At 35.8% G+C, this 25,305-nt stretch overlaps 1 protein-coding gene across 3 annotated transcripts; it reads right to left on the reverse strand.

Moving 5' to 3' along the window:
* Window positions 1-864: 864 nt before the first annotated feature.
* Window positions 865-10,129, reverse strand: HNRNPA3 (heterogeneous nuclear ribonucleoprotein A3). 3 transcript variants are annotated; one of them, XM_074303026.1, is made up of 11 exons: window positions 9,960-10,116; window positions 7,439-7,561; window positions 7,189-7,335; window positions 6,882-7,092; window positions 6,583-6,672; window positions 6,410-6,505; window positions 6,240-6,320; window positions 5,144-5,290; window positions 3,988-4,110; window positions 3,839-3,908; window positions 865-972 (listed from the first exon to the last, which is right to left on the reverse strand). In XM_074303026.1, exons 1-10 carry the CDS (start codon window positions 10,029-10,031, stop codon window positions 3,856-3,858), a joined length of 1,143 nt encoding a protein of 380 aa, XP_074159127.1. In that variant the 5' UTR covers window positions 10,032-10,116; the 3' UTR covers window positions 865-972; window positions 3,839-3,855. The 3 variants fall into 3 exon arrangements, with proteins under 3 accessions (XP_074159127.1, XP_074159126.1, XP_074159128.1); XM_074303025.1 differs by lacking the exon at window positions 865-972 and adding an exon at window positions 2,533-3,746 and having other exon boundaries at window positions 9,960-10,129; XM_074303027.1 differs by lacking the exon at window positions 865-972 and adding an exon at window positions 2,533-3,746 and having other exon boundaries at window positions 10,026-10,104.
* Window positions 10,130-25,305: the final 15,176 nt, after the last annotated feature.

Genomic DNA, 25,305 nt, shown 5'->3' on the forward strand with positions numbered 1-25,305 from the left:
TGGCCTCTATCATGAGGGGGGAAAAAAACCCTTTGTGGGGAGTGGTAGGAACAAGAAATGTTTCAAAGTATAAAAAGGCAAAACAAGCTTATTTCTGAACAAAAGACTGGCTGAATTGTTTTTCGTAATTATTTTAAGAGATGGTGAATTGAAGAAACAAAGAAGAGGTTAAATTTTAAACTCTTAATGACAGTTATTAAGACATTCCCTTGAGTTTAGATTTCATTGACATAAATATAAAAAAAATTTCTTTATAGAAAATGCTTAGCAAGCACAAGTATACTGATATAAATATTTCTATCAAATGTATACCAAATATACTTGGCACAGAAAAGTATGCCTGTGCTTGAAAAACTGCTTCTAGAAGAAATAGCTTTTATAAAAGGCCCTAGAAACAAACTAAATTGTTAAAAGACTGGCAACTGTGTTTCACTTTAATTATATAGAGCAAAGTTAACTACTTTTAACTCCAGAGAACTTAATGAGAAGACATTGGTTTGGCAGATTTAAATACCAGCTTTTAGCCTCAGTTCTCTCATCTGTAAAAAAGGGAGATAATGATCTCCACAACACTACTGTGAAGCCTTGAATACCTTCCAAAATGTGAGTTTCCTGGTCAGTAATTTTTATATAAGATTGTCATAAAAGACTGATGCTAATAAGACTATTTCAAAGGGCTCAAACTGCCTTGTGATAGAAAAATAAAGGTAATGCTTGGTTCCCTATTAAAATGGCTCCTGAATCAAGAAAATGGCTAGTTTGATGGATGCATATATGGGAGAGGAAGAAAATCACTCATAAGTGGGCTAGGGATGAAATACTTAAAAATGTGCATGGGATATGTAGAGGGCAACTAAACGACATATGCAGGTGTTTTTTCTGTACACTGTTAAGTCTTACCCAGCCAGAAACCTTCGAATTTAAGATGATATGCAAGGCATTCCTCATATAGGCAAGTAGTTTTCATTCAACCTGTAAATCAAAAAGATTACTCTTACCTTGCTTTACAAAAAAATACCCTTTAATTAGTGAAAAAATTCAAAGACAAACCTTACCTAAATGCTTATTGCCCTTCCTTGCAGGTCTAAATGCTAGACCTATCGACTCTGCCAACTCAAGTAGCTATCACTCAAGGATGTTCCAAAAAGGCGAAGAACTCTTGCTAGACTTTCTTCGATATTTCAGCTGTATATTGCAGATTTTTAACTAGCTTTGGAAAGCAGCTCACTATCAGCACAGTATCTTATTCCTTCACCTTCTCTGAAGTTGAAGCTCTTGCTGCTGCCTTGTCATTCTTTAAATATGCTGACTTGTCCACTCAATAGGCTGCAGAAGTCCTGTCTTATTGAGTTGCCTTTGATCCATAATGTGCTAGAATGCACATCTTAGGTCCTTTAATGCAGGTTAAACCGCCTTCCTCATGGCTTACTTTTTCCACACTGTACACAAAAACTAAGCTAATAGAACTTATAAACAGGTCACAATCCCCTGCTTATAGGTTGCAAACATTTTTTTCATCATAGTTGACATTCTCATAATTAAACTAATTCCATAGTTAACACAAGGGTACAATTAGCCTCATGGCTTATTAAAAAATACTGTCACCATTATTTAAGATACAAATTCAGACTTTAAAAAGAGAATGTGGTTCCTCTCCCTTCCCCTTCTATCTTTATCACTAATGTTGGGGAATAATTTGCAAGTTTTTTTTTTTTTTTGAACCAAGTATCCAGGATTAAATTATGAACATTGAATATGTTCTTGTGTAAGTCTTTGCACTTAAAACTGGCAAGGACTGTTTTCAGTATTTACCTATTTTTTTCTGCCCTGCTTTATTGACATATGCTCATTAACAATCAGTGTTGTCTGCTTATGACATTTATTGGTTTGAGTTTTGACTTCTGGAAAATCGCCACATCTGCAACCCATTTCCATGCTTGCAAAGCATGCATCCACATATTAATACTGAACAATGGCACAAGTTAAAGCAACAAAAGTAAATCCATTGAAAACCAGTTCCACCCTCCATTTATTGCTTGTTTTGCCCAGTGCTTAATTGAACAGAAAATAAAGAGATTTCTGGATTAAAATATTCAACGGCCAAAGAAAGGACAACAGTGGGACACACATATATATATATTTACTACTTAAAAGAAACATTAAGCATCATCTGGCGCAAAACAGTAGACTTTATGTGGGGGATATTACCCCACATGGTGCTGGCAAGGTATCTAGATCATGAAACTCCTTCACAATCAGTGTTTTTCAAACAAACTGTTAACTCATATCAATATTGTGTTGAAGTAGATATATATGATGATGGTGATGACATGTCTAGGCACTGAAGTGCAAATGAACTCTCACTTAGATCAAACTTGAACTCAAGGTCTTCAAAAGCGAAAAGCTTGTGTACCAAACAATTGTGCTACATTGCTGCTGCAAGAAGGTAGTTTTAGAGGGTTATACACCTAGGCTATCCTTGGTTTCATCCAGAAAAATGCATATGGTGTAAGCAGGAAAGCATGCCAGCCATTTAAGTGTTTCACAATGCGTGCTTTTTATTCTCTTGCTCTGACAGCTTGTATAAATTAAAAAGACATTAAATCAAGGTAAGTATTTGAAGGTCTTTGGGCCTCTCCCCACCTCCCACCCGTAAACCAATTAACACAAAATAAAAACCAAAGTAAAAACCCCAGGTTTCCACTGTTTGCTTGGATACAGCAGAGTGGTTGGCTATTTTTTAAAATTCATTAAGAAAAATTTTTCAAAAGGGAGGGGAAAAAACCCTACTGCCCCCACTTCCCACCCTTCCATCATCCAGATCTTAATAAGGAGACTAAAGACATCTCCTATACCAACATCATGTTATGGCAGCAGTTTCAAAGGTGGCCAATGTAACTCTAGAATGGATTTTTAAACCTTTTTTAATAAACACAACTAGGACTTGGCAGAGCTAACACACTAAATCATAGAGAATTACAATTAAAAAAAATATATATGCACAACCCAAAAGGTAATTTGAAATTTTCATTTGAAAGGTAAAGCTTAATGCTATTAATTCACAAATATACTAATTTAAATACCCAATCCTAGTTGTTATCTAAAACACACATTGCAAACATACAAATACCTATTCTCTCCACTTATCAATTCCCATTCATATCAATGGGTATTATGGTTTGGTTTGGGGAGAATAGATTCCCCTTAGACTGCAAGTCAGCAGGTGTTTCTTTACAGTTAACTTTAGCAAAATTCATACAAAATAGTAATTAACAATGATCTTCTCTACTTGTTAACTAACAAGGAAACACCTTCAAAACCGCATTTCATTAAAGTTTTCTGTACTAAAATGTAGAAAAACTGAACTACACAAATATTGAAAAGTTAAAAATTCCTTAATTTTTTATTCCTGGTACCACTACCACAATTTACAGGGCAATATACCTGATGTAATGAAAAGAAAAAGAAAAGACAAAGCTACAACAGATAAAAGACCTCAGGAATGTACATCTAATTGACACTACATTGCATTAATCAATAGCTGCACTTTTTGCAAACTGTGGCTATGACAGTCCTGAACAAGAAGGGTTTCCTGTTTAAGCTGCAGTAACTTTTCTGACTATGGATCATCGTTCCTTCTGTGGCAGATTTTTACAGTTCCTCTAATGCATTTGGGACGACTGTCTCAAAGTAACCTGCAGCTTTCCTGACAACTCCTCGCTCTCTCTCCTGCTAAGAACTGTAGCCTGTTGAATAATATAGGATAAAAAAATTATTACACTCAGTGAATAGTTCCATTTATTCTTTATCATTATGATCAATATATAAGAATACCTACCCTCTTCTGTTGAGTTTTTAGAACCTTCTGCTACCATATCCACCACTTCCACCACCAGATCCATAACCACCTGAAAATAAAACAATATATGTCCATTCTTTTTTACAATTGAAATCTTAAATTTTAAGTTAGAAAATAATGATATTTACCACCATAAGGACTGCCTGAGCTCCTTCCACCAAAACTGCCTCCTTTCATGGGTCCATAATTTGATTGCTGCTGCCCACTATAATTCCCAAAATCATTATAGTTCCCACTGCCACCGTAGTTACCTGAAATTACAAAGATTAAGTCATTTTTTTACTGTACATTTCCCTGTAAAACTACTGTATGCATATGTTCTCCTGTCAACCATAATAATATTCTCCATAGAGGCTAACAACCCTTTAAATCTGTCTCTAATGGGACTATGCCAATACCCATGGATGCCAGCTGACAGGCCTAAGGCATTGGTAGGGGAATAGGAAAGGGATGGGGCAAGAGGAGAAATGACAAAACAATAAAAGAGGCAAGAGTCAAGGTGACATATACATGTATATATGAATATCACAAAACTTCGAAAACATTTAGAAGAACCCTATACTATGGTAGAACTTGCCTATCCCTGTTTTCTATTGTCTACGCAGAAAGTGAATAACCTAAAAGTTAATGCAACTGTTTGATTTGCTATTATTTCTTACTCAGCCAAACTTCTAAACTCATTGATACAGCACTGCACACAGAAGGCGCTCAAATGCTGTTGACTGTCAGGCTCATGCAGGTACTGTAACTGTAATAAAATGGAATAAACTCATACAAATAGTTATACACCTAAATAATGTTCAAGATTACATTAACATGGGTAACAAAATCTCTATTAGAAGTTTTTTACATACCACCCCCAGGTACTGTCAAAGTGCTTAGCTATTTGCTATTTTACCTAGGGTTTTCAAGTCTGCCCCTTTACTTTAGATCTACTGACATGAACATTAATCCAATCAAGTTTTTTAAAAAACCCACAAAAACCCTAAAGTTAAAAAGTGGTATTTGATTTTATCTAAATGTGGCAGACAACTACTATTAAAGGGGTAAAAAACCCCATACAGAAGTAAAAAGACAACTTTCAATTTAGCATCAATTAACATTAAATTTTTTACTAATCTAAAACATGAAAAGCTTTCTAAGGTTGATCACATCCTAAAATGTTTAATTGAATGCTAATTAGATACTGTTTTTCAACACCATCCATATGGATGGAACTACACATACTTCTAAATATATTTAAACCTACCCAAATTATTGAAATAAGAAATGTGCATAGCTTACCACCACCAAAATTTCCTCCTTCATTGTAACCATCATATCCTCCTCCACCACCACCATATCCACCACCTTGGTTTCCGTATCCAGGTCCACCACCACCACCATAACCCCCTCTACTACTGTAGCCAGGACCACCTCCATAGTTGCCACCTAAAAAAGGTGAATAAACCAAGAACATTAAAGCTAAACTAGATGTAAATGTATAAGGAATACATGTCAATTTTAAGAAAAACTTCAATTCTTTAAGACTAAATAATAGAATAACTATCATACAGAGTATTAAATTTATATCCTTAAAAAGCACATTATAGTAAAACTATCACATTGCAATAAAACTTCCTAATAATTTTATTAGTCTGAATTGTACTCCAAAACAACAATCTGTCCCTTGTTAAGAATGTGAGGCATAGTTCTTGCAGTCATTAAACTGTAAGTACTCTTGTGACTTAATACTTTAGAATATTTTCCAGAAAAAAAATTATGCTTAACTAGTTGAGTTATTTAATCCTATTTTTTTAATTTAAAAAAAAAAAAAAAATCACATAAACCAGAAGAACAATATTAAGTGAAGACACAAAAAAGATTTAGGCAAAATTATTGGTACATTAAACTTTTCACAAAGTTTAAAGGGGTGATAAAATCTCAGAACAACAAAACCCCTCCCCCAACTATTAATACTATTTATATACTTGAATTGGTGGTTTTAAAATAGCAGTAAATAGTGGTAATATAACTATCTGGTCAAGATCATATAGTTATATAATAAGCAAGGTTAACAGTAAGATGCATATGCATATAAATATTGCAAGATCCGCTTTCCCTCCCAGCTCTAAATGTATGATGCTATGAAATCCCATTTGAAAGAGTAGCCAATAAATCCTTCAACAACCCTAAAAATTTATATATTTTATCTGCAAAATAAAAGGCTTCATTATTTCTATAAGTCTATAAACTAGATTTATAATCTAAAATAAATTTAGATTTAGTGTTCTAAATCACACAATTGAAATTGTATAACAGAAAACCTAACCACCTTCTTACTTTAATGGATAACATAGCAAAAAAGTGAAATATGGAAAAAAAAGTTTAAAAATCTTACCATCTCCACCAAATCCATTATAGCCACCATCTCCACCTCCATAGCTGCCTCTGCTACCACCACCACCACCACCATATCCACCTGGGGAAAAGATCAAAATAATATAAAAGTGGATATAAACTCCATAAGAATTAGCCAGACATATTAAGAAACAGTCAAAATTATTCTACCTCTTCCACCAAAGTTTCCTCCACGGCCAAAGTTTCCTCCACCACCTCCAAAGTTTCCTCCTCGACCCATAAAATTGCCTGAGCCACCTCCACGACCTTAAAATAATTTAGGAGGGTTAGAAATGCCAAGACTAAATATATTTATAAACCCTCTATGAATATATCCAATTTACCTCTTTGTGAGCCAGCAGACTGCATCTCTTGCTTCGAAAGGGCCTTTTTCACTTCACAGTTATGCCCATTTATAGTATGATATTTCTGAACTAAAGGAAATTTTAATAAGAAAAGGTTACAATTTTATCTTTGGAAAAGGAGTTTAAACAAGCTATAAACTTGAGATTATTACACATGATTAAAAGTATGTACTTTCAATTATGTGAATGTAGTACCACAAGTATTAACAAATTCAGTTCAGAATTCAAGCTAGAATGTTTCTTTTTGCCTTTTCCAGATTTGTGAAACTGTTACATACCAACAATTTTGTCAACTGTATCATGATCATCAAAAGTTACAAAAGCAAATCCTCTCTTCTTTCCACTCTGTCGATCTTCCATAACTTCTATAGTTTCAATCTTGCCATACTTTTCAAAGTAGTCTCTTAAATTATATTCTTCTGTATCTTCTTTTATACCACCAACAAAAATTTTCTTCACGGTTAGATGTGCACCAGGTTTTACAGAATCCTGTTTAAAAAAAAAAAAAAAAAAAAAAAAAGTAAAATTGCAAATTTCCTGCAACAATTTCATATTAGCTTTACAACATATGAATCCTTGGCATACCTCTCTAGAAACAGCTCTCTTTGGTTCCACTACACGCCCATCAACCTTATGTGGCCGAGCACACATTGCTGCATCTACCTCTTCTACACAAGAATAAGTCACGAAGCCAAAGCCTCTGGAACGTTTTGTTTGAGGATCTCTCATCACCTATAAAACATAATTTACAGGTTACAATTTGTTGCCCATGGCTATGTAAGTAACTTTTAAAATACCACCTTATGTATCTTTAGTTCAGATTTCAACAACTTACCACACAATCTGTGAGAGTGCCCCATTTTTCAAAGTGTTCTCTTAAACTATCATCCGTAGTTTCAAAGCTCAAGCCACCAATAAACAGTTTTCTCAACTGCTCTGGTTCCTTTGGATCATGACCCTTAGAAAAATAAACAAACTTAGCGGTTCATAATTCTCACATTCATCAAAATTTTTGGATAATAGATCTTTAGAGTTAATTATTGTTGCTACCATTCTGAGTGAGTGAAGAGTAGCAAAATAAACTATCGAATTTCTTAGCAATTTCTTTCTGTACAATTAATGCAGTGTAGCAACATATTAGAAAACAAACTTGTGCAGTCTTTCCATGTGATTTGTTAGGTGATAACTGGGTGAGAATGAGTGTAATGGAGTTGTATCCAAGAAATAGTCATTTTTCAAGAAACTTATAGCCTATCTTTCAAATGTTAGTCTAGAATTACCACTATTCTTCAACTGAAATAACATTTTGGACAACAAAACTAAGATATCCATATACCTACAGACCTCCATTCCCATAACAAGTGTTTTAGAAATACTTGTTACTAGGCAAAGTACATAAGATTCAACTGGAATAATAACAGAGCAAGACCTTGCCCTCCCATAATCCTCTTTACAGGTAATAGAGTCAGCTGCAGTTGTGTAGAAATCAGAATATTTTCTTCGAGATTCTATTGCTTTAAAACAATTTCAAACTACTGATACATGAGTATATTTTATATAACAATTCTAAGAAAATGAAGTTTTGGAAAATATGATTTAGCAACTTTGTACTTGTATACCATGCCAATTCTACTTTTAAAATTCTGTACATTTCCAGAAAATTAGAATGATCTTGATATCAAACTTCCTTCAGTATTTCATAAAAGGCTATACATTTTACATCCTGTTTTAAGTATTTCTTCACATACACATTTCAGTTTATTGATGTATTGTTAGATTCCAAACTGGTACTGCATAATGGTACAAGTTTCCCTCCAAAAAACTCAATATGATGGGATAGGAACTGTTAAACAACACCCCACTATAGTGTTTTAAAAGTCACTTCCCATATTTACAATCTATAGAATTAGTTTTGATTATTTTGCCTAATAAGGATGGTCAAATCTACACTATTAATTTATCATTTTAATTCAAACGTCCAAAATTTTTTAAAGACAAGACTGCCTTTACAAGAAAACCAGTATTATGTTAACTTTAAAGTTCACTAAAAAAGCTTAAATTTCAATTAACTTTCATATCGCATAACATCCAATCTACTTTTAGAATCAGGGCCTTAGAACCATGATTCAAAGCCTTGGAAATAAAACCAACTAATAACTTTCGATTTTACTCTGATACAAAGCCTGTCCTCTCAAATTCAATCTGATGATTTATTGGAGGGAAGTGAAATCTACCTTATAAAAGGAATCGTGTTAACAAAATTTCTTTTAAAAAAAACTGGCTGTGTAGTTTTAGCAAGGGTTTCTGACATGTCAGACTTTCCTAGCTGACACCATGATCCTTAAATCCTCCCTTTTAAATTATGGGAGGGAAAATTTCCTTCATCTCTAAAAGTGGCTCGTGAAAAGGCTTAAGTCATACTTTCATTACTTTTAGGGCCATGAAAAATACTTTGAGTAAACCGAAGGAAAAAAAAAAAGTTTCAATCCCTGCCCGGACATCTAAGGAACCACCACCACCCCTCGGAGAAGAAAGGAGCAGGGAGCAGACTGAAGCATTCTCCCAGCGGTTGAAGAATGGTTCTTTCAGGCCTAGAAACGTGGTGGCGGAGACGCTGTGATTGCAAAAAGCAGCAAGCGTTTAGATTATTTGCAGCAGCGCCTCCCCTCGCCGCCTTCGAGTCCCTCCTCCCTCCCTTCTTCCCGTTCCCGCCAGCACCCTCCCCGCTGCCCCCACCCCCCACCCCAGCCCAATCCCGCGCTCTCGCTAGGCAGCAGCAGCAGCGAAGCGGCGGCCATTGCGGGCCAATGCGCCATTTCATAGAGCTAAGGATCAATGTCAATGTGGCGGCGGCCGCCGCCCGTCCGCTCTCCCGGATGTGGTTGCCCGCCCCCTCCCCTCTCTTACTCTCCCTCCCTTCTTCCTTCTCCATCCCCGCTCGGCTCGGCTCTCCCCTCCCCCACCATCTCTTCCCAACCGCTCGCTCGCTCTCTCTCTCTCCCTCCCGCCCGCCTGCCATGCCGCACTCCGCCTAAAAATCAGGAGCCATCGCGGTCAGGCCCGCTCCGCCCCCGGATGGCGCCCCCACCGAGCCGCGGCTTTACGGGGCAGCCTTCGAGGCGGAGGGAGGCGGGAGGCGGCTCAGGAGACGGGGGGGAGGAGGAGGCTGAGGGGGCGGCGGCGGTAGCCGAGGGCCCGGCAGCTCCACCGCGGCCCGCTCCCTTCCCCTCCCCCCACCGCCTCAGCGCAGAGCGCGGGACCGACCGACCGACCGAGCCCCCTCTGTACTCCCCCCGCCAAAGCCGGGGCACCCGCGCCGGCCACAGCCCAGCAACCCCCCGCTCTCCCCCTAATACCTCCTCCCCCCGGCGGCGGCGACGGCGGCCGGAGTCGGGCTGGGGGCGGCCGGGCGGCTGTTTTACCTCCATTTTGAGACCGGACTCGCCGCCTCCAACTCGGGTTCAATATGGGACCGAGAGGAAGAGGCGGGGCCGGCCGTCACGTGACGCACTTACCGCGCGCCGCCGGCGGCTGGTGGGAAGGAGGACGTGAGGGGGAGGGGCCAGGCGTGGGCGCTGAGGGAAACTGAGAGCGAGACGGGCTGGGAGGAGAAGTGGGGGTGGGGCAGAAGGCGCCGCGCTGGCCGCGGGAGCGCGCGCCTTTCGTCCTTAGTCGGCTTTCTTCTCCTCCTCCCTTCTTCCCCATAGTCCTTCGGGACTAGGGCCTTTCCCGCCCTTTGCGCCCGGCTGCTAGAATGGAGGAGGAGCTCTCGGCTTCCTTTAATGGTAGATCCGTGTGCAAAGAAATCATCCAGCCTAGCCTGGGCTAGAATGGAGCTTCTGGCCACGTTCTCCAGCCTCCCACCCTATCCTTTTGCTAATCTCTTTCGCCGACTCTTAAAGCAATTAATTAAAATCCTCCCTTGTCCCCCCGTCCGCCCTGCACCCAAACCAAGAGTAAGGCTTTCTTTTCTAATACAAACATTAGGAAAGCCCTTCATGCAATTTATACAGAAATATTGATGCTTAAGCTTTTACTCCTTCCAAAGAATTCACGATTTGTTTTTTTATTTTTTTTACAAATCAAGTAGAAGCAGGGCCAATCAGCTGGTATTGAATATCTGCAGATGTCAAAGAATCTGCCGTGCTGGCGATGGAAACATTATTTTCTGATCTATTTTCAAATTAAGTGTAGAAACAGTTGTTCTGGACCCCAATTTCTGCAGCTTGAAGAATTCAGTGATTTGGCAAATAGATTGGGGGCATTGGGATTGCCAGATATACTGCCCGTGGAGAGAGTGACTCCTTTATTCCAGGGCCTCCTGTTTCCAATTGTGGCTTTATGTTTCAGTGGAGGTAGTGAAGAGTTGTGTGACTACAATTAGGCACAGTCCTCTATTTGCCATCTCAGAAGATGCTTGAATTCTCCAAGCTAAAAATCTAGGAATCCTGTATAAACTCTCACCCTTGATGCTTCCTTATTCTGAACTCCTTTAGTAATTGCTTTTTGTAGGACTCATGTGGTACAAATCAATATAATAACATTGAGGCAGAATGTGAGATAGGTGAGTAGTACAAACTGATGTTTAGAGCAGGATTCTTAACCAAAGGTTCCTGAGCTTGTTTTAAATATATATATTTTTAAACATTTCAATGTTATTAGTTTTCTTTGTAATTAACTATTTCAATATAATTAGTTTTCTTTTTTATCCTATGTCTTGTTTTATTCATTTAAAAATATTCTGAGAAAGTATCCCTATGTTTCATCAGGATGCCAAAGGGATTCATGACACAAAAATAGGTTGAAGAATTCCTGGTTTAGAAGATCATCAATTCTAGCTCAAGGTATCAAGAAAAGAATACTGGATTATTAACTTCCCAGATTATTATACACAGTTGGATGGAAAGCCTATTGGGTTAATCTATAATATATGTTAGAAAGATGCTGTAGATAGACAATGAATTTTGCTCATAATTAAATGAGATAGAGAGCTGGCAGGATTACATTTGAGAATTTCTGTTCAGTCGTTTTCAGTTGTGTGTTACTTTTCCTGACTCCAATTTGGGGTTTTGTTGGCAAACATAAGTAGAGTGATTTGCTATTTCTTTCTCCAGCTCATTTTACATATGAGGAAACCGAACCAAATAGGGTAAAGTGACTTATCCAGGGTCATAACACTAATTTGTATCTGAAAACAAATTTGAATTTAGGAAGAGTAGCTTTCCTGACTACTGGCTTGGTATTCTAATCCTACCTGAGAATTTGCACAATTCAGCCTCATTTTTCTTATGGGTAAGAAGGGGATAATAAGAGCACTTCACAAAATTGTTTTGAGAAGCAAATCAGATAATGTATGTGAGATAATTTGAAAATTTAAAAACACTATGTAAATGCAGGCTATTATTATTGCTTTTGTAATAAAGACTAGTCTACTGGTAATAATCTTTCCCATATTTAGATTAATTGGTTCAGGGATAGCCCATTCAGTTCTTCATACTTCATCTAGTATAGTAAAATCCGACAGGTTGTACTCCATAAGCATAAATTTTAGGAAGAGTTCTTTTTATACATGATGAGACAATAGACTTTTTCCAAGTCTTTATTTTTAAAGGCAATAATAAATTTGAAAATGTAAAATGAATGCACCTTTAAAAACAAAACCAAAAAAAAATGTTTCAATGACAAACATTAAACATTGAATAATCTTGTTTATTTATTGTTCTTTTTATCAAATACAAACAAGAATGAAAAGCAATAAAAAAAAATTAGTCTTCACATGCATCCTGTAAGAAAGCTTTCTTCTTAAAGAAGTGAATCATTGAAATGAACATCTTTGTACTTTTACATATTGGCTTCAGGTTCCAAAAGAAAATTAAGTAACAAAATATAAATTTTCCAACATCAGCTCTAAAATAGGTGGATACTTGGAAGTTAAGATTAAACTTTATCAGAAACAAAATATCCATATGAAAAGACAAACACTCCTGGTAACTAATATTTCAAATTTACCCTAATACTATTGTATACTTAAAGATTCTAAATGCAACAACCTTAAAAACAAAACAAAACAAAAAAAAAGTGTAATTCCACTGAATGAAATTTACTACATTATTTTCCAATAGCAGTTATAATTTATTCTATTTTGCTAAAAGACCATGAAATCTATATTCCCTCAGAGATACAAAATACAGACCTTTTAGGAAGTTATCTTTTAAGTATCCTTAAGACACTCTTAATTTATACAAGTGATACTAGTGAAGTAAGCAAGTGAAACTTAAAATACTCAACACAGTTAATGTTAGATTTTTATATACAGCAGTTAAATTTGTATATTTATGTGGTACTATTAATGTTTGAATCTTCATAAGCAGACAATAAGCCTGTTATACCATGTTCATACTGGCTAGTTTCAGGTATGACTTTGGCAGATTATAGATAGATAAAGCATTTTTTAAGGATTGTAGACCTTAGCTTAAAAAGAATAAGGTCTCATGTATACATATACTGTATTTAATTTACACTTTAACATAAGTAACATGTATTGGTCAACCTGCCATCTGGAGGAGAAGGATGGGGGGGAAGGAGGGGAAAAGTTGGAACAAAAGGCTTGGCAATTGTCAGTGTTGTAAAATTATCCATGCATATATTTTAAAATAAAAAGCTATAATAATTTTTTAAAAAAGAAAAAAAAAAAAAAGATAAGATCTCCCATTTCATCCAGGGCCACCTCCAATTGTCTTGATCTATATATTGCCACTAGACCCAGAGGGCTTTGGAGGGGAAAGTGAGACAGGTGACTTTGCACAGCCTTCCCTCACTTCAATCCACACTTGCATGTCCCTAATGTCATGGTCTTCTTGGAGAACTAAGGACAAACAATAACAGCAACAGTTACTGAGCCAAGTTCTGGGAATACAAATATAGGAAAACAAGATCCCAAATCTCAAGAACCTTACATTCTAACAATGGAGAACAACGCATAAAGGAGAACTGGAAAGTGTGAGAGAGGGGGAGAGGAGAAAGAAAGGAAAAGCGTCATGCCAGAGCAAGGCTACTGGTAAGGAATAGTCTGGGCCGTGAATTGAGCCTGAAGGTAAGTGAGCATGGCTTCATGAAATGCATTCTATTCTACTGTTGTAAAATATAACTTATGTTTTAACTTTATTAGCATTACTTGAGTAAGTGATAAAAGTTGTAATTGGTATAACATGCTATGTAGGATTTTAAATTGGGGCATTTAGGCTGTGAAGTGGATAGAGTGCCAGTCCTGAATTTAAGTCTGGACTCAAACACTTATTGTGTGACCATGAGCAAGTCACTTAACCCTGTTTGCCTCAGTTTCCTTATATGTCAAATGAATTGGAGAAGGAAATGGCAAACTACTCCAGTATCTTTGCCAAAAAACCCCAAATGGAATCATGACAACTCAGACTGGACCGCACAACAACAAAATTTGGAGTCTGATTTAATTTCAGTGTGACCCAGGATGTTACTTAATCTTTTTCAGCTAGTTTCTTCACTTATAAAAGACAAATTATAGTATTTGTATTATTATCCAATCTCTATTGAATAGAGATTGCTCTGAGTGGCAAAAGTGAATTAGGATTATGGCCTGGTGTACTTGTTGAATCATTTACATGTCCTCAAACAGATTTAATCAAAGTCACAATCAAAGGCTCACTCAGGTAATAAAGACATTCTTGTTAAACTTTCTCCTTGTGAAGAGTACTTTGCAAGCTTGAAAGCACTATTCAAATGAATTATTTTTCTTTATTTGCTTGTTAGTCTCCTCTGGAATTTACAGCTCAATAGGAGGTCTTTTAGGACTCACATTTGCTTTACCTTTTAACTTATAAAAGCAGTGAACCAAGAAATATAATCTTGAATTGTAGTTTTGGTATTTAGAGATAATTTAGTTGAATCCCTCTGCTATTTCCAAGACAAATGGTCATCCAGTCTCATGTTGAATCCTTCTCTTGTCCAGAAATTTACTGTTTCACAAGTCAGAGCATTGGATGTCTTTTTGCTATAAAATTCTTAGTGTCTTTTGGTTTATCATACTAGGTGCTTAATTAAATGTTCATTGATTAACTAGGACAGAATAAAACTGAATTAACTTGTCTTTATTTCTTGAAGCCGTATCTTTCTTAATATAGGCCAAATTCACATTAACTTTTAGAGATGCAAATTAGAGGTGAGCTGTTAGTCCATTAAAACCTCCAATCTCCTCCCCTTTCCTAAACTTCTGAAGTTGATTTTTTGAGGCCAAGTTTAAGACTTTATATTCTTTATGTTTTCCATTATTCAATATGATCTTACTAGTGTCAGCCTGATAGTCAAGCCTGTCAAGATCTTTTTAAACCTCTGCTCTGTACATCAGAGTGTTAACTATCCTTCCCAAAATTTTATCAATCAAGTTGATAATATAATCATTTATCCAATCATTGATAAAAATAATAAATAGCACAGGGTCAGACTCAAATCTTTGGAGATGCCCTTCCAAACTGACATTGAACTATTAATGACAATTCTTTTGGTTTCTCCTTTTTACCAGTTCCAAATTTACCAAATTGTATGTACTATTGTCTAGTTCATTGGTGTCAACACATGCAACCCACTAAAATCTTGAGCGAGGCCAGCCTCACATGCATCATTATAATCATCAGCATCATCATTACTATTATTTAAAATGTAGTTGGGAAATATTATTTTAAAATAAAAATACAACAAAACATATTAACATGTGGTGTCTGTCTTTCTTTTTTAAAGTTAATATATGGCCTGCAGGGATGCTTATGTACAGTTTAGTGGCCCCCAGTTTATATTTGACTTTAGATAGACTTTCTAGCTTAGGAAGGAGTGGCTTTCAATTATGGAGCTAAAAAATTAGTTGGAAGGTAAAAATGCAAAAATCGAAAGGAGCCCTGCAGATTTTTTATTAATTTTGATGGTGTGTACCAGATGTATTGAACTAACTAGTGCTAGTTTATCTGCAATTTGAATTGGCATAGTTGGAGCAATCTTCTGAAAAACAGATTTCTCTAGAACTAATGGTATCTCTTCGGGAAACTTCATCTATCATATTAGTAACGTCAAAAAAAGAAAATAATGTTAGTATGAATGATCTTGATCAACTTTGTACATTCTTTATTACTGCTTTCTTTTCTAGTTTGTTGTTATTTAGATGATTTTTCCAACTGTCCAAATGTTCATCTCTTCATGATGTCATTTGGGATTTTCTTGACAAAGATACTGGAGTAGTTTACCATTTCCTTCTCCAACCAATTTTACAGATGAGGAAACTGAGGCAAACAGGGTTAAGTGACAACTGCTAAGTATGTGAGACCATATTGAACTCGTAAGATGAGTCTTCCTGACTTCAGGCCTAGCACTCTATCTACTTTGCTACCTATAAGGTTTCTAACTCCTAAAAAACATATACTAGAATTTTTGCTAGGAATCAGAGTAAACTCATTGGTCTATAGATTTTAGGCTCTATTCAACATTTTTTCCTCCAATTCTAGGAGATGGAATGGTATATATAAGAAGCACTGAGAAGGGCAATTTGATTCTATCAAAGTATTTGTTGAGGGTAGTAAAATATAACAGGCTAGAATGGCAAGATGGAATCAGTTTGTGAAGAGCTTGAATTGTCTAACAGAGACATTTGTATTTTTATATTAAAGATAATGGAAAGTCACTAGAATTTATTGTACAGGCTGAACCCCCTTTTATGTTGCACTATGTGTTTTGTTCCTTTCTTCCACCTCTTAGATTTCCTGGTATGCTTCGTGGCTTAGATGAAATTCCATGTTGTACATGAAGCCTTTCTTGTTCATCCTAGTACCCAAATTGCTTTCTGTATATTTTTCATGATTCTATATTAGGTACCTATTGCCTCTCTTGATATATTATGAGTTTCATGAGGGTAGGAACTATTTTATTTTTGTTATTGCATTCCCAAAACTTACTGTAACAGTGTCTAAAAATCAGAATCAGTCATATGGTAAAAGAGGTACAAAACCTCACTAAAGAAAATAACTGCTTAAAAATTGGAATTGCTCAGGAAGAAATTGGAGTTAAATAATAATATAATAAAAATCAAGATAATGATGATGATATTAGCTAACATATAAATACTATATGTCAGGCAATACACACTGACCACAATTATGTGAATGAAGATCTAAGAATATAGAGAAAATACAGTGGATGATGTTATTACTAACTTGTTAGAGTTGGAGTCCACACCCTTCCTTTCATTTAATAAATGTTATAAAAAGACAAAGTAACATCTACATTCAATAACAATCAATCATTTTTTTTAGGCTATTGTGCATACTGATTTCAGGAAATATACTGTGTTAATTTATTTTGTTTTGTTTAAACTTTTCTGTTGTATCAAAACAAAATTTTTCTTTTCAAAAAACAACACAAATAGCCTTTTCTCTTCTAGGATTACATTTGTCTCTATCAATTCCAGTGACTTAGCACCTTGTAAGAATCCTAACGGTGTAGTAGTGTTGTCTTTACTCATGTCTATTTTCCTTTTCTTTTTTTTTTAGCAAAGAAAAATAAGAGGAAAAAAAATAAACCTCTGTTTTATAATGAATGGTCATCAACTCTCCCCTTAATAGGAAGTCTTTTTTGGTGTTTTGGTAAAATGTCTTGAAAAAGGGATCTTTGGTACAGTTAGAAAAGGGGAATTTATTTTAAGCTTAAGGGAGGAAATGAAAGAAGGCATGGATGGAAGTAATAAATCAAAAAATATTTTTTGTTATTCTAGAGCAATAAAATCCCTTCTGGAAATTGACTTGCTCATGTATGATGTTTTAAGATTTATGTGTCTTTAGGCTATAAATCAGGTTAGGTTTGGATGAAAGAAGCCCACAAAAATAAATAAGTTTTGCTTAATTTGAAAGAGTAGGGTGCTAAGATTCAAAGATCTGAGTTCTAGTTTTGGTTTAATCACTAACCAGCTGTATGACTCAGACAAATCACTTAACTCTCTGGGTCTTAGTTTCCTCATCTGTAAAATGTCAATAGGAATAATGTAACATGTCTTACAGGGTTGTACTGAGTGTCATTGGAGGTAATTATGTAAAACTTCTTATCAAATTGCAAAGCTTTTTTTATAAAATATTATTATTATTAGTTTAGGAATTTCAGCAGAACTTGTAGGTACCATACAGTTGTTAATTACCCTGAGACTTAAAACACACATGTTATCCTTATTTCATTAATGTAACTAAAAGATTGAAGACTTTAGAAACTGCTTCTTAAAAATAAAAAGAGCTGATATATAACTTTTAGGGTTTACAAAGCATTTGGCATACATTATTTCTTTGATTCTCACAACAACCTTATGAAGTTGATACTGCAGCTATCTATTTTATAGATGAAGAAACTGAGATTTGAAAAGATTAAATGGCTTGTCCATGGATACCTAAATGCTTATTAGAGGCAGAATGCAGGTCTCTTTCACTCTAAAATCAGTGCTACTTCAGGGTCTAATGCACCTCTTGTTCTTTTAATATATTCTTCCTACAATCTTTTTTTACCAACTTTTTATTTCTACTTTGGGTCTTTTTTATTTTTTTATTTTTTTTTATCTTTTTGGTTGTCATTGTTATACAGAATTTGAAATCACATATTTGTGATTATTTAGGTAAAAATACCTAACTTTCATATTGGCAATTTTGACATTGAGTTCCTGAGGCAAAATTATAGCTAAATTGAGTATCCTGTATTCTCATATTGCAGATCCACACCTACCTTTTCAGTGCCTTTAATTGTGGCTTACACTCCCCAGACATCCCCTGTGTTCCTGGCCTTTTTTAGACCACTCCTTTGTTTTCCACAAGAACATATCAGTCTCATAGGACACCTCTCCTCAGGACTTTGTTCTCTATAGGTTAATGTGAAAAACCAATCATGCTAATATATTAATGGGAACTACTGTATTAAGGAAAGGGAGAGGACCCAGCTCCATTTCCCCAAGTAATGTCTTTTTCTTTTAACAAGCTCCTTCTAGAAATAACTTTTGTTACCTCTTTTTAATTCACAGGGGTGTCTTTAATGGTGGTTATTTCTAGTCATGGAGAGAAGTATAGCATTACTGAAGACCTGTGGGGGAGATAATTTTTGGGTTTCTCCCTCTCATTTTAAATTTTAAACAGATCACCATGCTATACAAATGAACTAGGGAAGATTGGTAGTCAATTAACAAAGACCAGTTATTGGATTGGAGAGAAGAATATGCTGAAAACCTGACTATTCTGATTCTATCCCATCTTCTATTGAGAGGAAACCCCTGCCCTGCTAGATGGAGCCCTTCAAGGCCAGGGTTGAGAGGGGGATGGTTGTCCTAAGAATGAGTCTGAGCAAACAGTATGTGCCTCAATTCCAAGAGTAGTTTAGGAAGCAGATTCCTGGGATTAACCTCATGCTAAGTCACAACTCAGATTTCCTCAGGAAAAAGAACTTGGTGATAGTCATACACGGGAAGGAAACAGAGGAACTATAAGAAAAGCAGGGTTGGAAAACCATTTCTATTAAGAATAATTTTTAAACACTCTTTCAGTGTTTCACATTGGCAAGGAGAATAGCCACACCTTCATATGTAGCTGGCTGAAGATGGCAGCTGAAACTATCCCAGTAATTTGAGATGTCCTAGGAGGAAAGGAGAAAGGGGAAGTCTCTTATGAGTGTTATCAATTTTTTTAATTGAAATATGGGGCAAGGTGCTCAGCTAAGATAATGGGGAGGATATTTGTCAAGCTGTGTTTTTTAAAACTAAGAATAGGACTTTATATTCAGCACTATTGAATTTCATCTCATTAAATAGTGATTTATTCTAATTGCCTGTCAACATCTTTTTTTTGGATCTTAACTCTTGCCATGTGAGGTGTCCCAACTTTGTATCTTCTTCAAATTTGATTATTATGTTATCTCTTCAAACTTCAAGTCGTACATTAAAAATATGATCTAGAACAAGACTTGAGGCATATCTCTGGGATACCACACTCTAAGTTGCTTTCCATTCATTAAAGACTACTCTGCTGATTCCAATATTTAACCAACTCTGAATCTGCCTAACCATGACATAACCCAACATATATTTTGTCTATAAGGATATAATAAGAAGACTTTGTTAAAAACTGTGCTGAAATCTAGGTATACTATGTTTACAAAGTTCCCCTAGTTTATTTTTCTAGTACTTTTGTCAGAAAGAAATTTAGATTACTTTGCCATGACCAGTTCTTTGTGAAGTCACATTGGTATAAGCTATATGAGTTCCCATGTAGTAGTTGCACTGACCTTTGAAGGATTTAAGTCAATGGTGAGATAGGGCTGCAAAGCAGTACAATGGGAACTTCACTTAACCTCTGTTTCCCTTAAGGTACTGAAGAAGGAAATGGTAAACTATTCCAATATAGTGCCAAGAAAACCTCAACTGATGTCATGAAGAGTCTGAAATTACTGGAAAAAAATTATACTTTTGGGATACCTTATCTCTGTTTATGAACTATATGTCTATATCTAAATGTAGATATGTATGTATATGTTTTAATAGCTCACTAAGACTTTGGAATATCATATATATGCATACACAAGCATTAAGTATATATATATCCTACGTATATTACAAAACATTTAATGTTTTGACAATTAAAAATGAGAGATGCATGAAGTAAGCAATCTTTTTAATTTTATTTTCTAAAAACTTTTTTCTCACTAGAAACATTATGATTAATAATAGTTTCAGTGAGACCAATATTATTGAATATGCTTCAGTATTTTTCAAATATCTTTGTGTATGTTCTAGGTGATAGAGTAGTCTTATAAATAATTATTTGTTAGTAATTCTTGCATTAATTTGATCAATGTAGTTAGCCAAGCACATGAGTGTCATTTTCTTAGATAATGTTTATTGAAAGATATACAACCAGCAATCAAATATTAAAATAATCAAATATTCAGTGAACATCACAGTTTTCCATCAAGAATTATGTTTCTCTGCATGAAGACACTCATGGTACACAATGCAAAACAATAAACCAACATGAATTATTTCTGATTTCAACTTGATGTAAAGCTTTCCATACAAAACTGTTCCTTTTTCTTTATGTTGCTTAATAAATGATATCATATCTCAATGTCGCATTCATGTGGATATGTTAGTTGTGCTTTTGTATGTGTGAAGAATAACAAGTAGGTCCATTTGACTGTATAGTAGAAGGCAGGAAAGGGGGTGATATATGTTTGAATTGTGTGTGTGTGTGTGTGTGTGTGTGTGTGTGTGTATACACACACACACACACACATATGGAGAAAGAAATACTGGGAAGATAGGTTAGAGCCAATTTGTGAAGCTCTTTAATTGCAAATGGAGTTTATATGTGATCCTGGAATCAATAGGGAGACATTGGAGTTTGTCGACTAAGTGGGTGGTGACATGGTCAGATCTCTATTTTAGGAAAATCACTTTGGAAGGTTTGTGAAGAATGAATTGGAGTGGGAAGGGCCTTTTATTTAGGAATACCAAGTAGGAGGCCATTGCTATAGTCCAGGAAAGAGGTGAGGAAGACCTTAATTAGGACTGTGTTTATGTGAATGGAGAGAAGGTGACAGATACAAATGGTATTGTGAAATAGGAATAGAAATAGAAATAGAAAAACCTAAGATTTTTGCAAGTGCTTAGATATTTAGATTTTGTCTAAATAAATACAAGAAGTTGAGGCTAACCGAAATATTATTTGTTTCAAGTTTAGCTCATCCTTTTAAATGTCTGCTTTTGTGTATGTTTTATAACATACATAATATATACAAATTAATATCTCTGGTGGAGGGGCATGCTGTGACAATTTTTTTACTGACAGGAATGTGATAAAAAAAAAAACAAAAACTGGGGAATCACTATAGCTTGGGGTGGTCACCCTGAGAAAGGTCTGATTGATTTCTTTAATCCTAGTGAGCCTCGGATACTGAGGAGTCTGTCTCGGAAATAATGACTTCAGTTGTGACTCACTTAATTTAAACCAGAGTTGGGCATGTTATTATTTGGGATGTCTATTGCCACATGCACCTTGAGTTTAGGGGCAAAATCTGGTTCATTGTGTCCTTCCAATTGGGTTCTACCCATGCACCATATTTTTTCATTTCTAATAGTATTATCATTTTCTATATGACATAGTTACCTGTTAACTAGTTTCTGGCTACTTTGAAGACATGGGCCTTTTGAGGTTATAATATTAGCACAAAATACAATAGAAAACCTCCTTGTTCTTAGAATAGAGAGAGGAGTTCGCTAACATCTGTAGTAGTCTTCTTAAGATGGTGATAACCCATAGACCTTTGGAAAATTAATAGACAAAATAGTTTTGAATTTCAATTGAGCTATCATTTATTCTTTTGGAAATGACCTTAAGCCCAGAGAAAATGAAATGTGTAAATGGAGTTGAATTAATGAGTTCGTTTTAGGGCTCAACAACATTAAACCCAAAGTTACCCTATGACTTTTCTATGGGATAGAATGCTTTTTCTTTCCTCCCTTTCAGCTCTAATGACGTTCATACATATAAAAGCTTTCAGATACAACAACAGATGGTTCAAATTGGTAAGCTCATGAAACAAATTCACCTACACTTTACCTTCTCTCTCTACCCCCTCACTACTCAACTGAAGACACAATATAGAGTTATTATAGAGATATTATTGATATATATATATATATAGACGAGAGAGAGAGAGAGAGAGAATATAGAGAACTTCAAAATGTTTTTTTGTTTTCTGGAAAGTTAATAGAATCAGAATTATAACCAGGGCAAAGGTATTGGGCTTTGCCATAGGATCCTGGCATTTTGGGCTGTTAGAGATATTCCTCCTCTCTGTAGTAATTCTCTGGTCTTCTTCTCCTGTGGTTCACCATGCCACACAATGTCACAATGTCTATCCCTCTCCTGCTTTCTCTTACGACCATGCCTTCTGCTGCATCATGCTGAGGGTTGGAAGGTTGGCAATAGGAGTCAGTTTGCTGGTGAGAGACCATAGTTAGATTATCAGTGTGAGCTTTTACACCTCAGAAATCAGAAAAGATGCCCCCATTTAGAGACTTGATTGTTATATACTTCAAATACCCTCTAGATGGGGGGGAGGGGTCAGGGATCAGTCATGCCACTGGGCCTAGGGAAAGAATCTGGGGAAGGGGCTGGCCCCTCTGTGGATGTAACAGTACTCTACATGCCAATTCTTGTTAGGTCTCCCTTCTCCCCAGTTCAACTGAATTTGCCCCAGCTGCCAGAGCTCTTAATTATAGTTCTAAATAGAATACACTCTCCACTAAATAGGATTAAGCTGATTTTAATAACAGAATGATAATCAATCTATAATCTTGCCAGAAAGTTGTAGTTAATTCTTAGTCATGTCCAACAGTATATACTTTCATATGACAATGTGAATTTTCTGGTTTTTCTTCAATGCACAATTATTATGGTATTTAGTTATAATAGTAGACTTATTATATTTTAAACCACATACATTAATTATCCTAGTAATTTCAGTTCAGTTATCTTGAGCTTATGTGGCAGATGTCTTAAATTTTTGTTACTTTAAATATCTACATCTCATAATTATATTTTAACATATTTGTTTTCAGTAGATTTTTATGATTTTTTTTGTAAATTGCCCTTTAGAAGACTTTACATATAATTCATGAAAAGATTTGAATATTACTCTAAAAGCACAGTGATTTTAATGAGGGAAAGGAAAGGGGGAACCCCATTTCTCGGCGCATAGATAATCCCATGAGGCACAGTGTCCCCTGTAAAATAAATTTACAGGCCCGAAAACCTAGATTGATAAATAAAAGGTTTATTGTAGGAATTTGGAAGTAAAGTTCAGTTAGAAAGAGGCCAGGGCCAGAGGTGGCCCCTGGGCGGGCAGGAACCCTTACATGGCTGGAAGGATACCATGTGTTGGCTGGAAGGATACCATGTGTTGGCTGGGAGGGCTCCTACAAAGAGGGCGTTCCGGTTTGTTTCTTTTATACCTAGAAGATGATGGGCGGTACCCCCCAAGTTCTTGGGGGGGTAGGGCTTTTCAGTTAGCTCAGATCAGGTGAGGGCTGGGGGAAGCTGAGCCCGGATATTCAAAGGATGCCTTTGTCCAGCATTTGTGAATCAAGGTCAGCCAAGGGTTGGGCAATTAGAAAGGAATCTTAAAGGGACATCAACCCCCATCAGTTTAGGTTAAAAACACTTTTAATGTAGCACAAAAATAAATTTTATTAATTTTATTAATATTGTTTTGACTGATCATCTTCATTAACATTCATTAACTACATTGACCACTACTTTTATTGTAGTTTTTTTGTGTGTGTGTGATTGCTTAATCTTCAGAAGACAAAAGTTATTATACTCGTGTTAAACTAATGAAGGATTCGTTGGTTGTTTTAAATTAATTTAAGTAGAGGTTTCAATTTCTTATTTGAAATTATTTCACTTTAAGCTATTCAGGTCCATGGCAGAGAAGATACAGATGAAAGGGAAACAAATATATTTAGAAAATGCCCAGAATAATAGGAAACTAACCTGATGTTAAATTTTGTATGAGGTAAACTGTAATTTGCTCGAGTTGAATGTTTTGTCTAACCTTATATAGTTTGTCGGTGGCAGAATTCAGATCTGAACTTGTGCATTCTACAGAGAGACAGTTAGGTGGTACAGAGGACAGAGCACCAGGCCAGGAGTCAGGAAAACTCATCTTCATGAATTCAAATCTGACTTAAGATTTTTCCTAATTACATGACCCTGGCCAAGCCATTTAATTCTGCCTCAGTTTCCTCATCTGTAAAATGAATCAGGGAAAAATAGTGGCAAAACACTCCAATATCTTTGCCAAGAAAATCCCACAGGCATCCCAAAGAGTTGAACAGGACTGAATAAACCCAACAACTCCAAATATAGCATTCCACTGTGCTATAGTGCCTTCTTCTACAATATTAGATGAGATTCATTGTCCTAACTAGTAAGAGAAATTATAATTAATAACCAATATTTAGGGGGGGATTCAGAGTACTCCCCTTTTTCTAAATTCCTCATTTTAAAACTTTAGTTTTCTTGGAGGTCATTACTTTTGATAAGATTGCATAGATTCCTTATCCTGGTCCAAATTTGCAAGGAATTTAATCTAAAGTAGAGAAGCCCACTGTGTTCCATTCAAGCTTTAGTGAAGGCAGATGCTTTTGTCTAGATAGCCTAAGGCTGCAGGTAATCTGAATAGAGATAACTTCTCTGTTCATGGGTAACTGGAAGTCACTAGCAGCACCTCATTGCTTAGAAGGATATATAAACTATGACCTCTGCCACCATAATTGTTTTTTGTCTTAGAGAGATGACCAAATGATCATCCTTTTGTTAATACCTGCTAGCCTTATTAATAAAATTGTTAAATTACATAGAAACCATTTCTCTCAAATCTTTTTAAATTATCACACCAGTTTATGACCTGTACTAGCTACTTACTTATGACTACTGCTCCAATCTTTATTTCTTGCATAGTCTTCTGCAATTTTATGTCCCCCTCTTGTCTCCCCAATCTCTTGGCTTGACCCTATCATTTTTATTAATTCTTGTTTATGGCTTGGAATGCATTCCTTTTCCCCTCAGGAAAGTTCTCTTTTTCTTGTCTTATTATTTGCTG

The sequence above is a fragment of the Sminthopsis crassicaudata genome, chromosome 3, assembly GCF_048593235.1.
Source record: "Sminthopsis crassicaudata isolate SCR6 chromosome 3, ASM4859323v1, whole genome shotgun sequence".
Taxonomy (NCBI): Eukaryota; Metazoa; Chordata; class Mammalia; order Dasyuromorphia; family Dasyuridae; genus Sminthopsis; species Sminthopsis crassicaudata.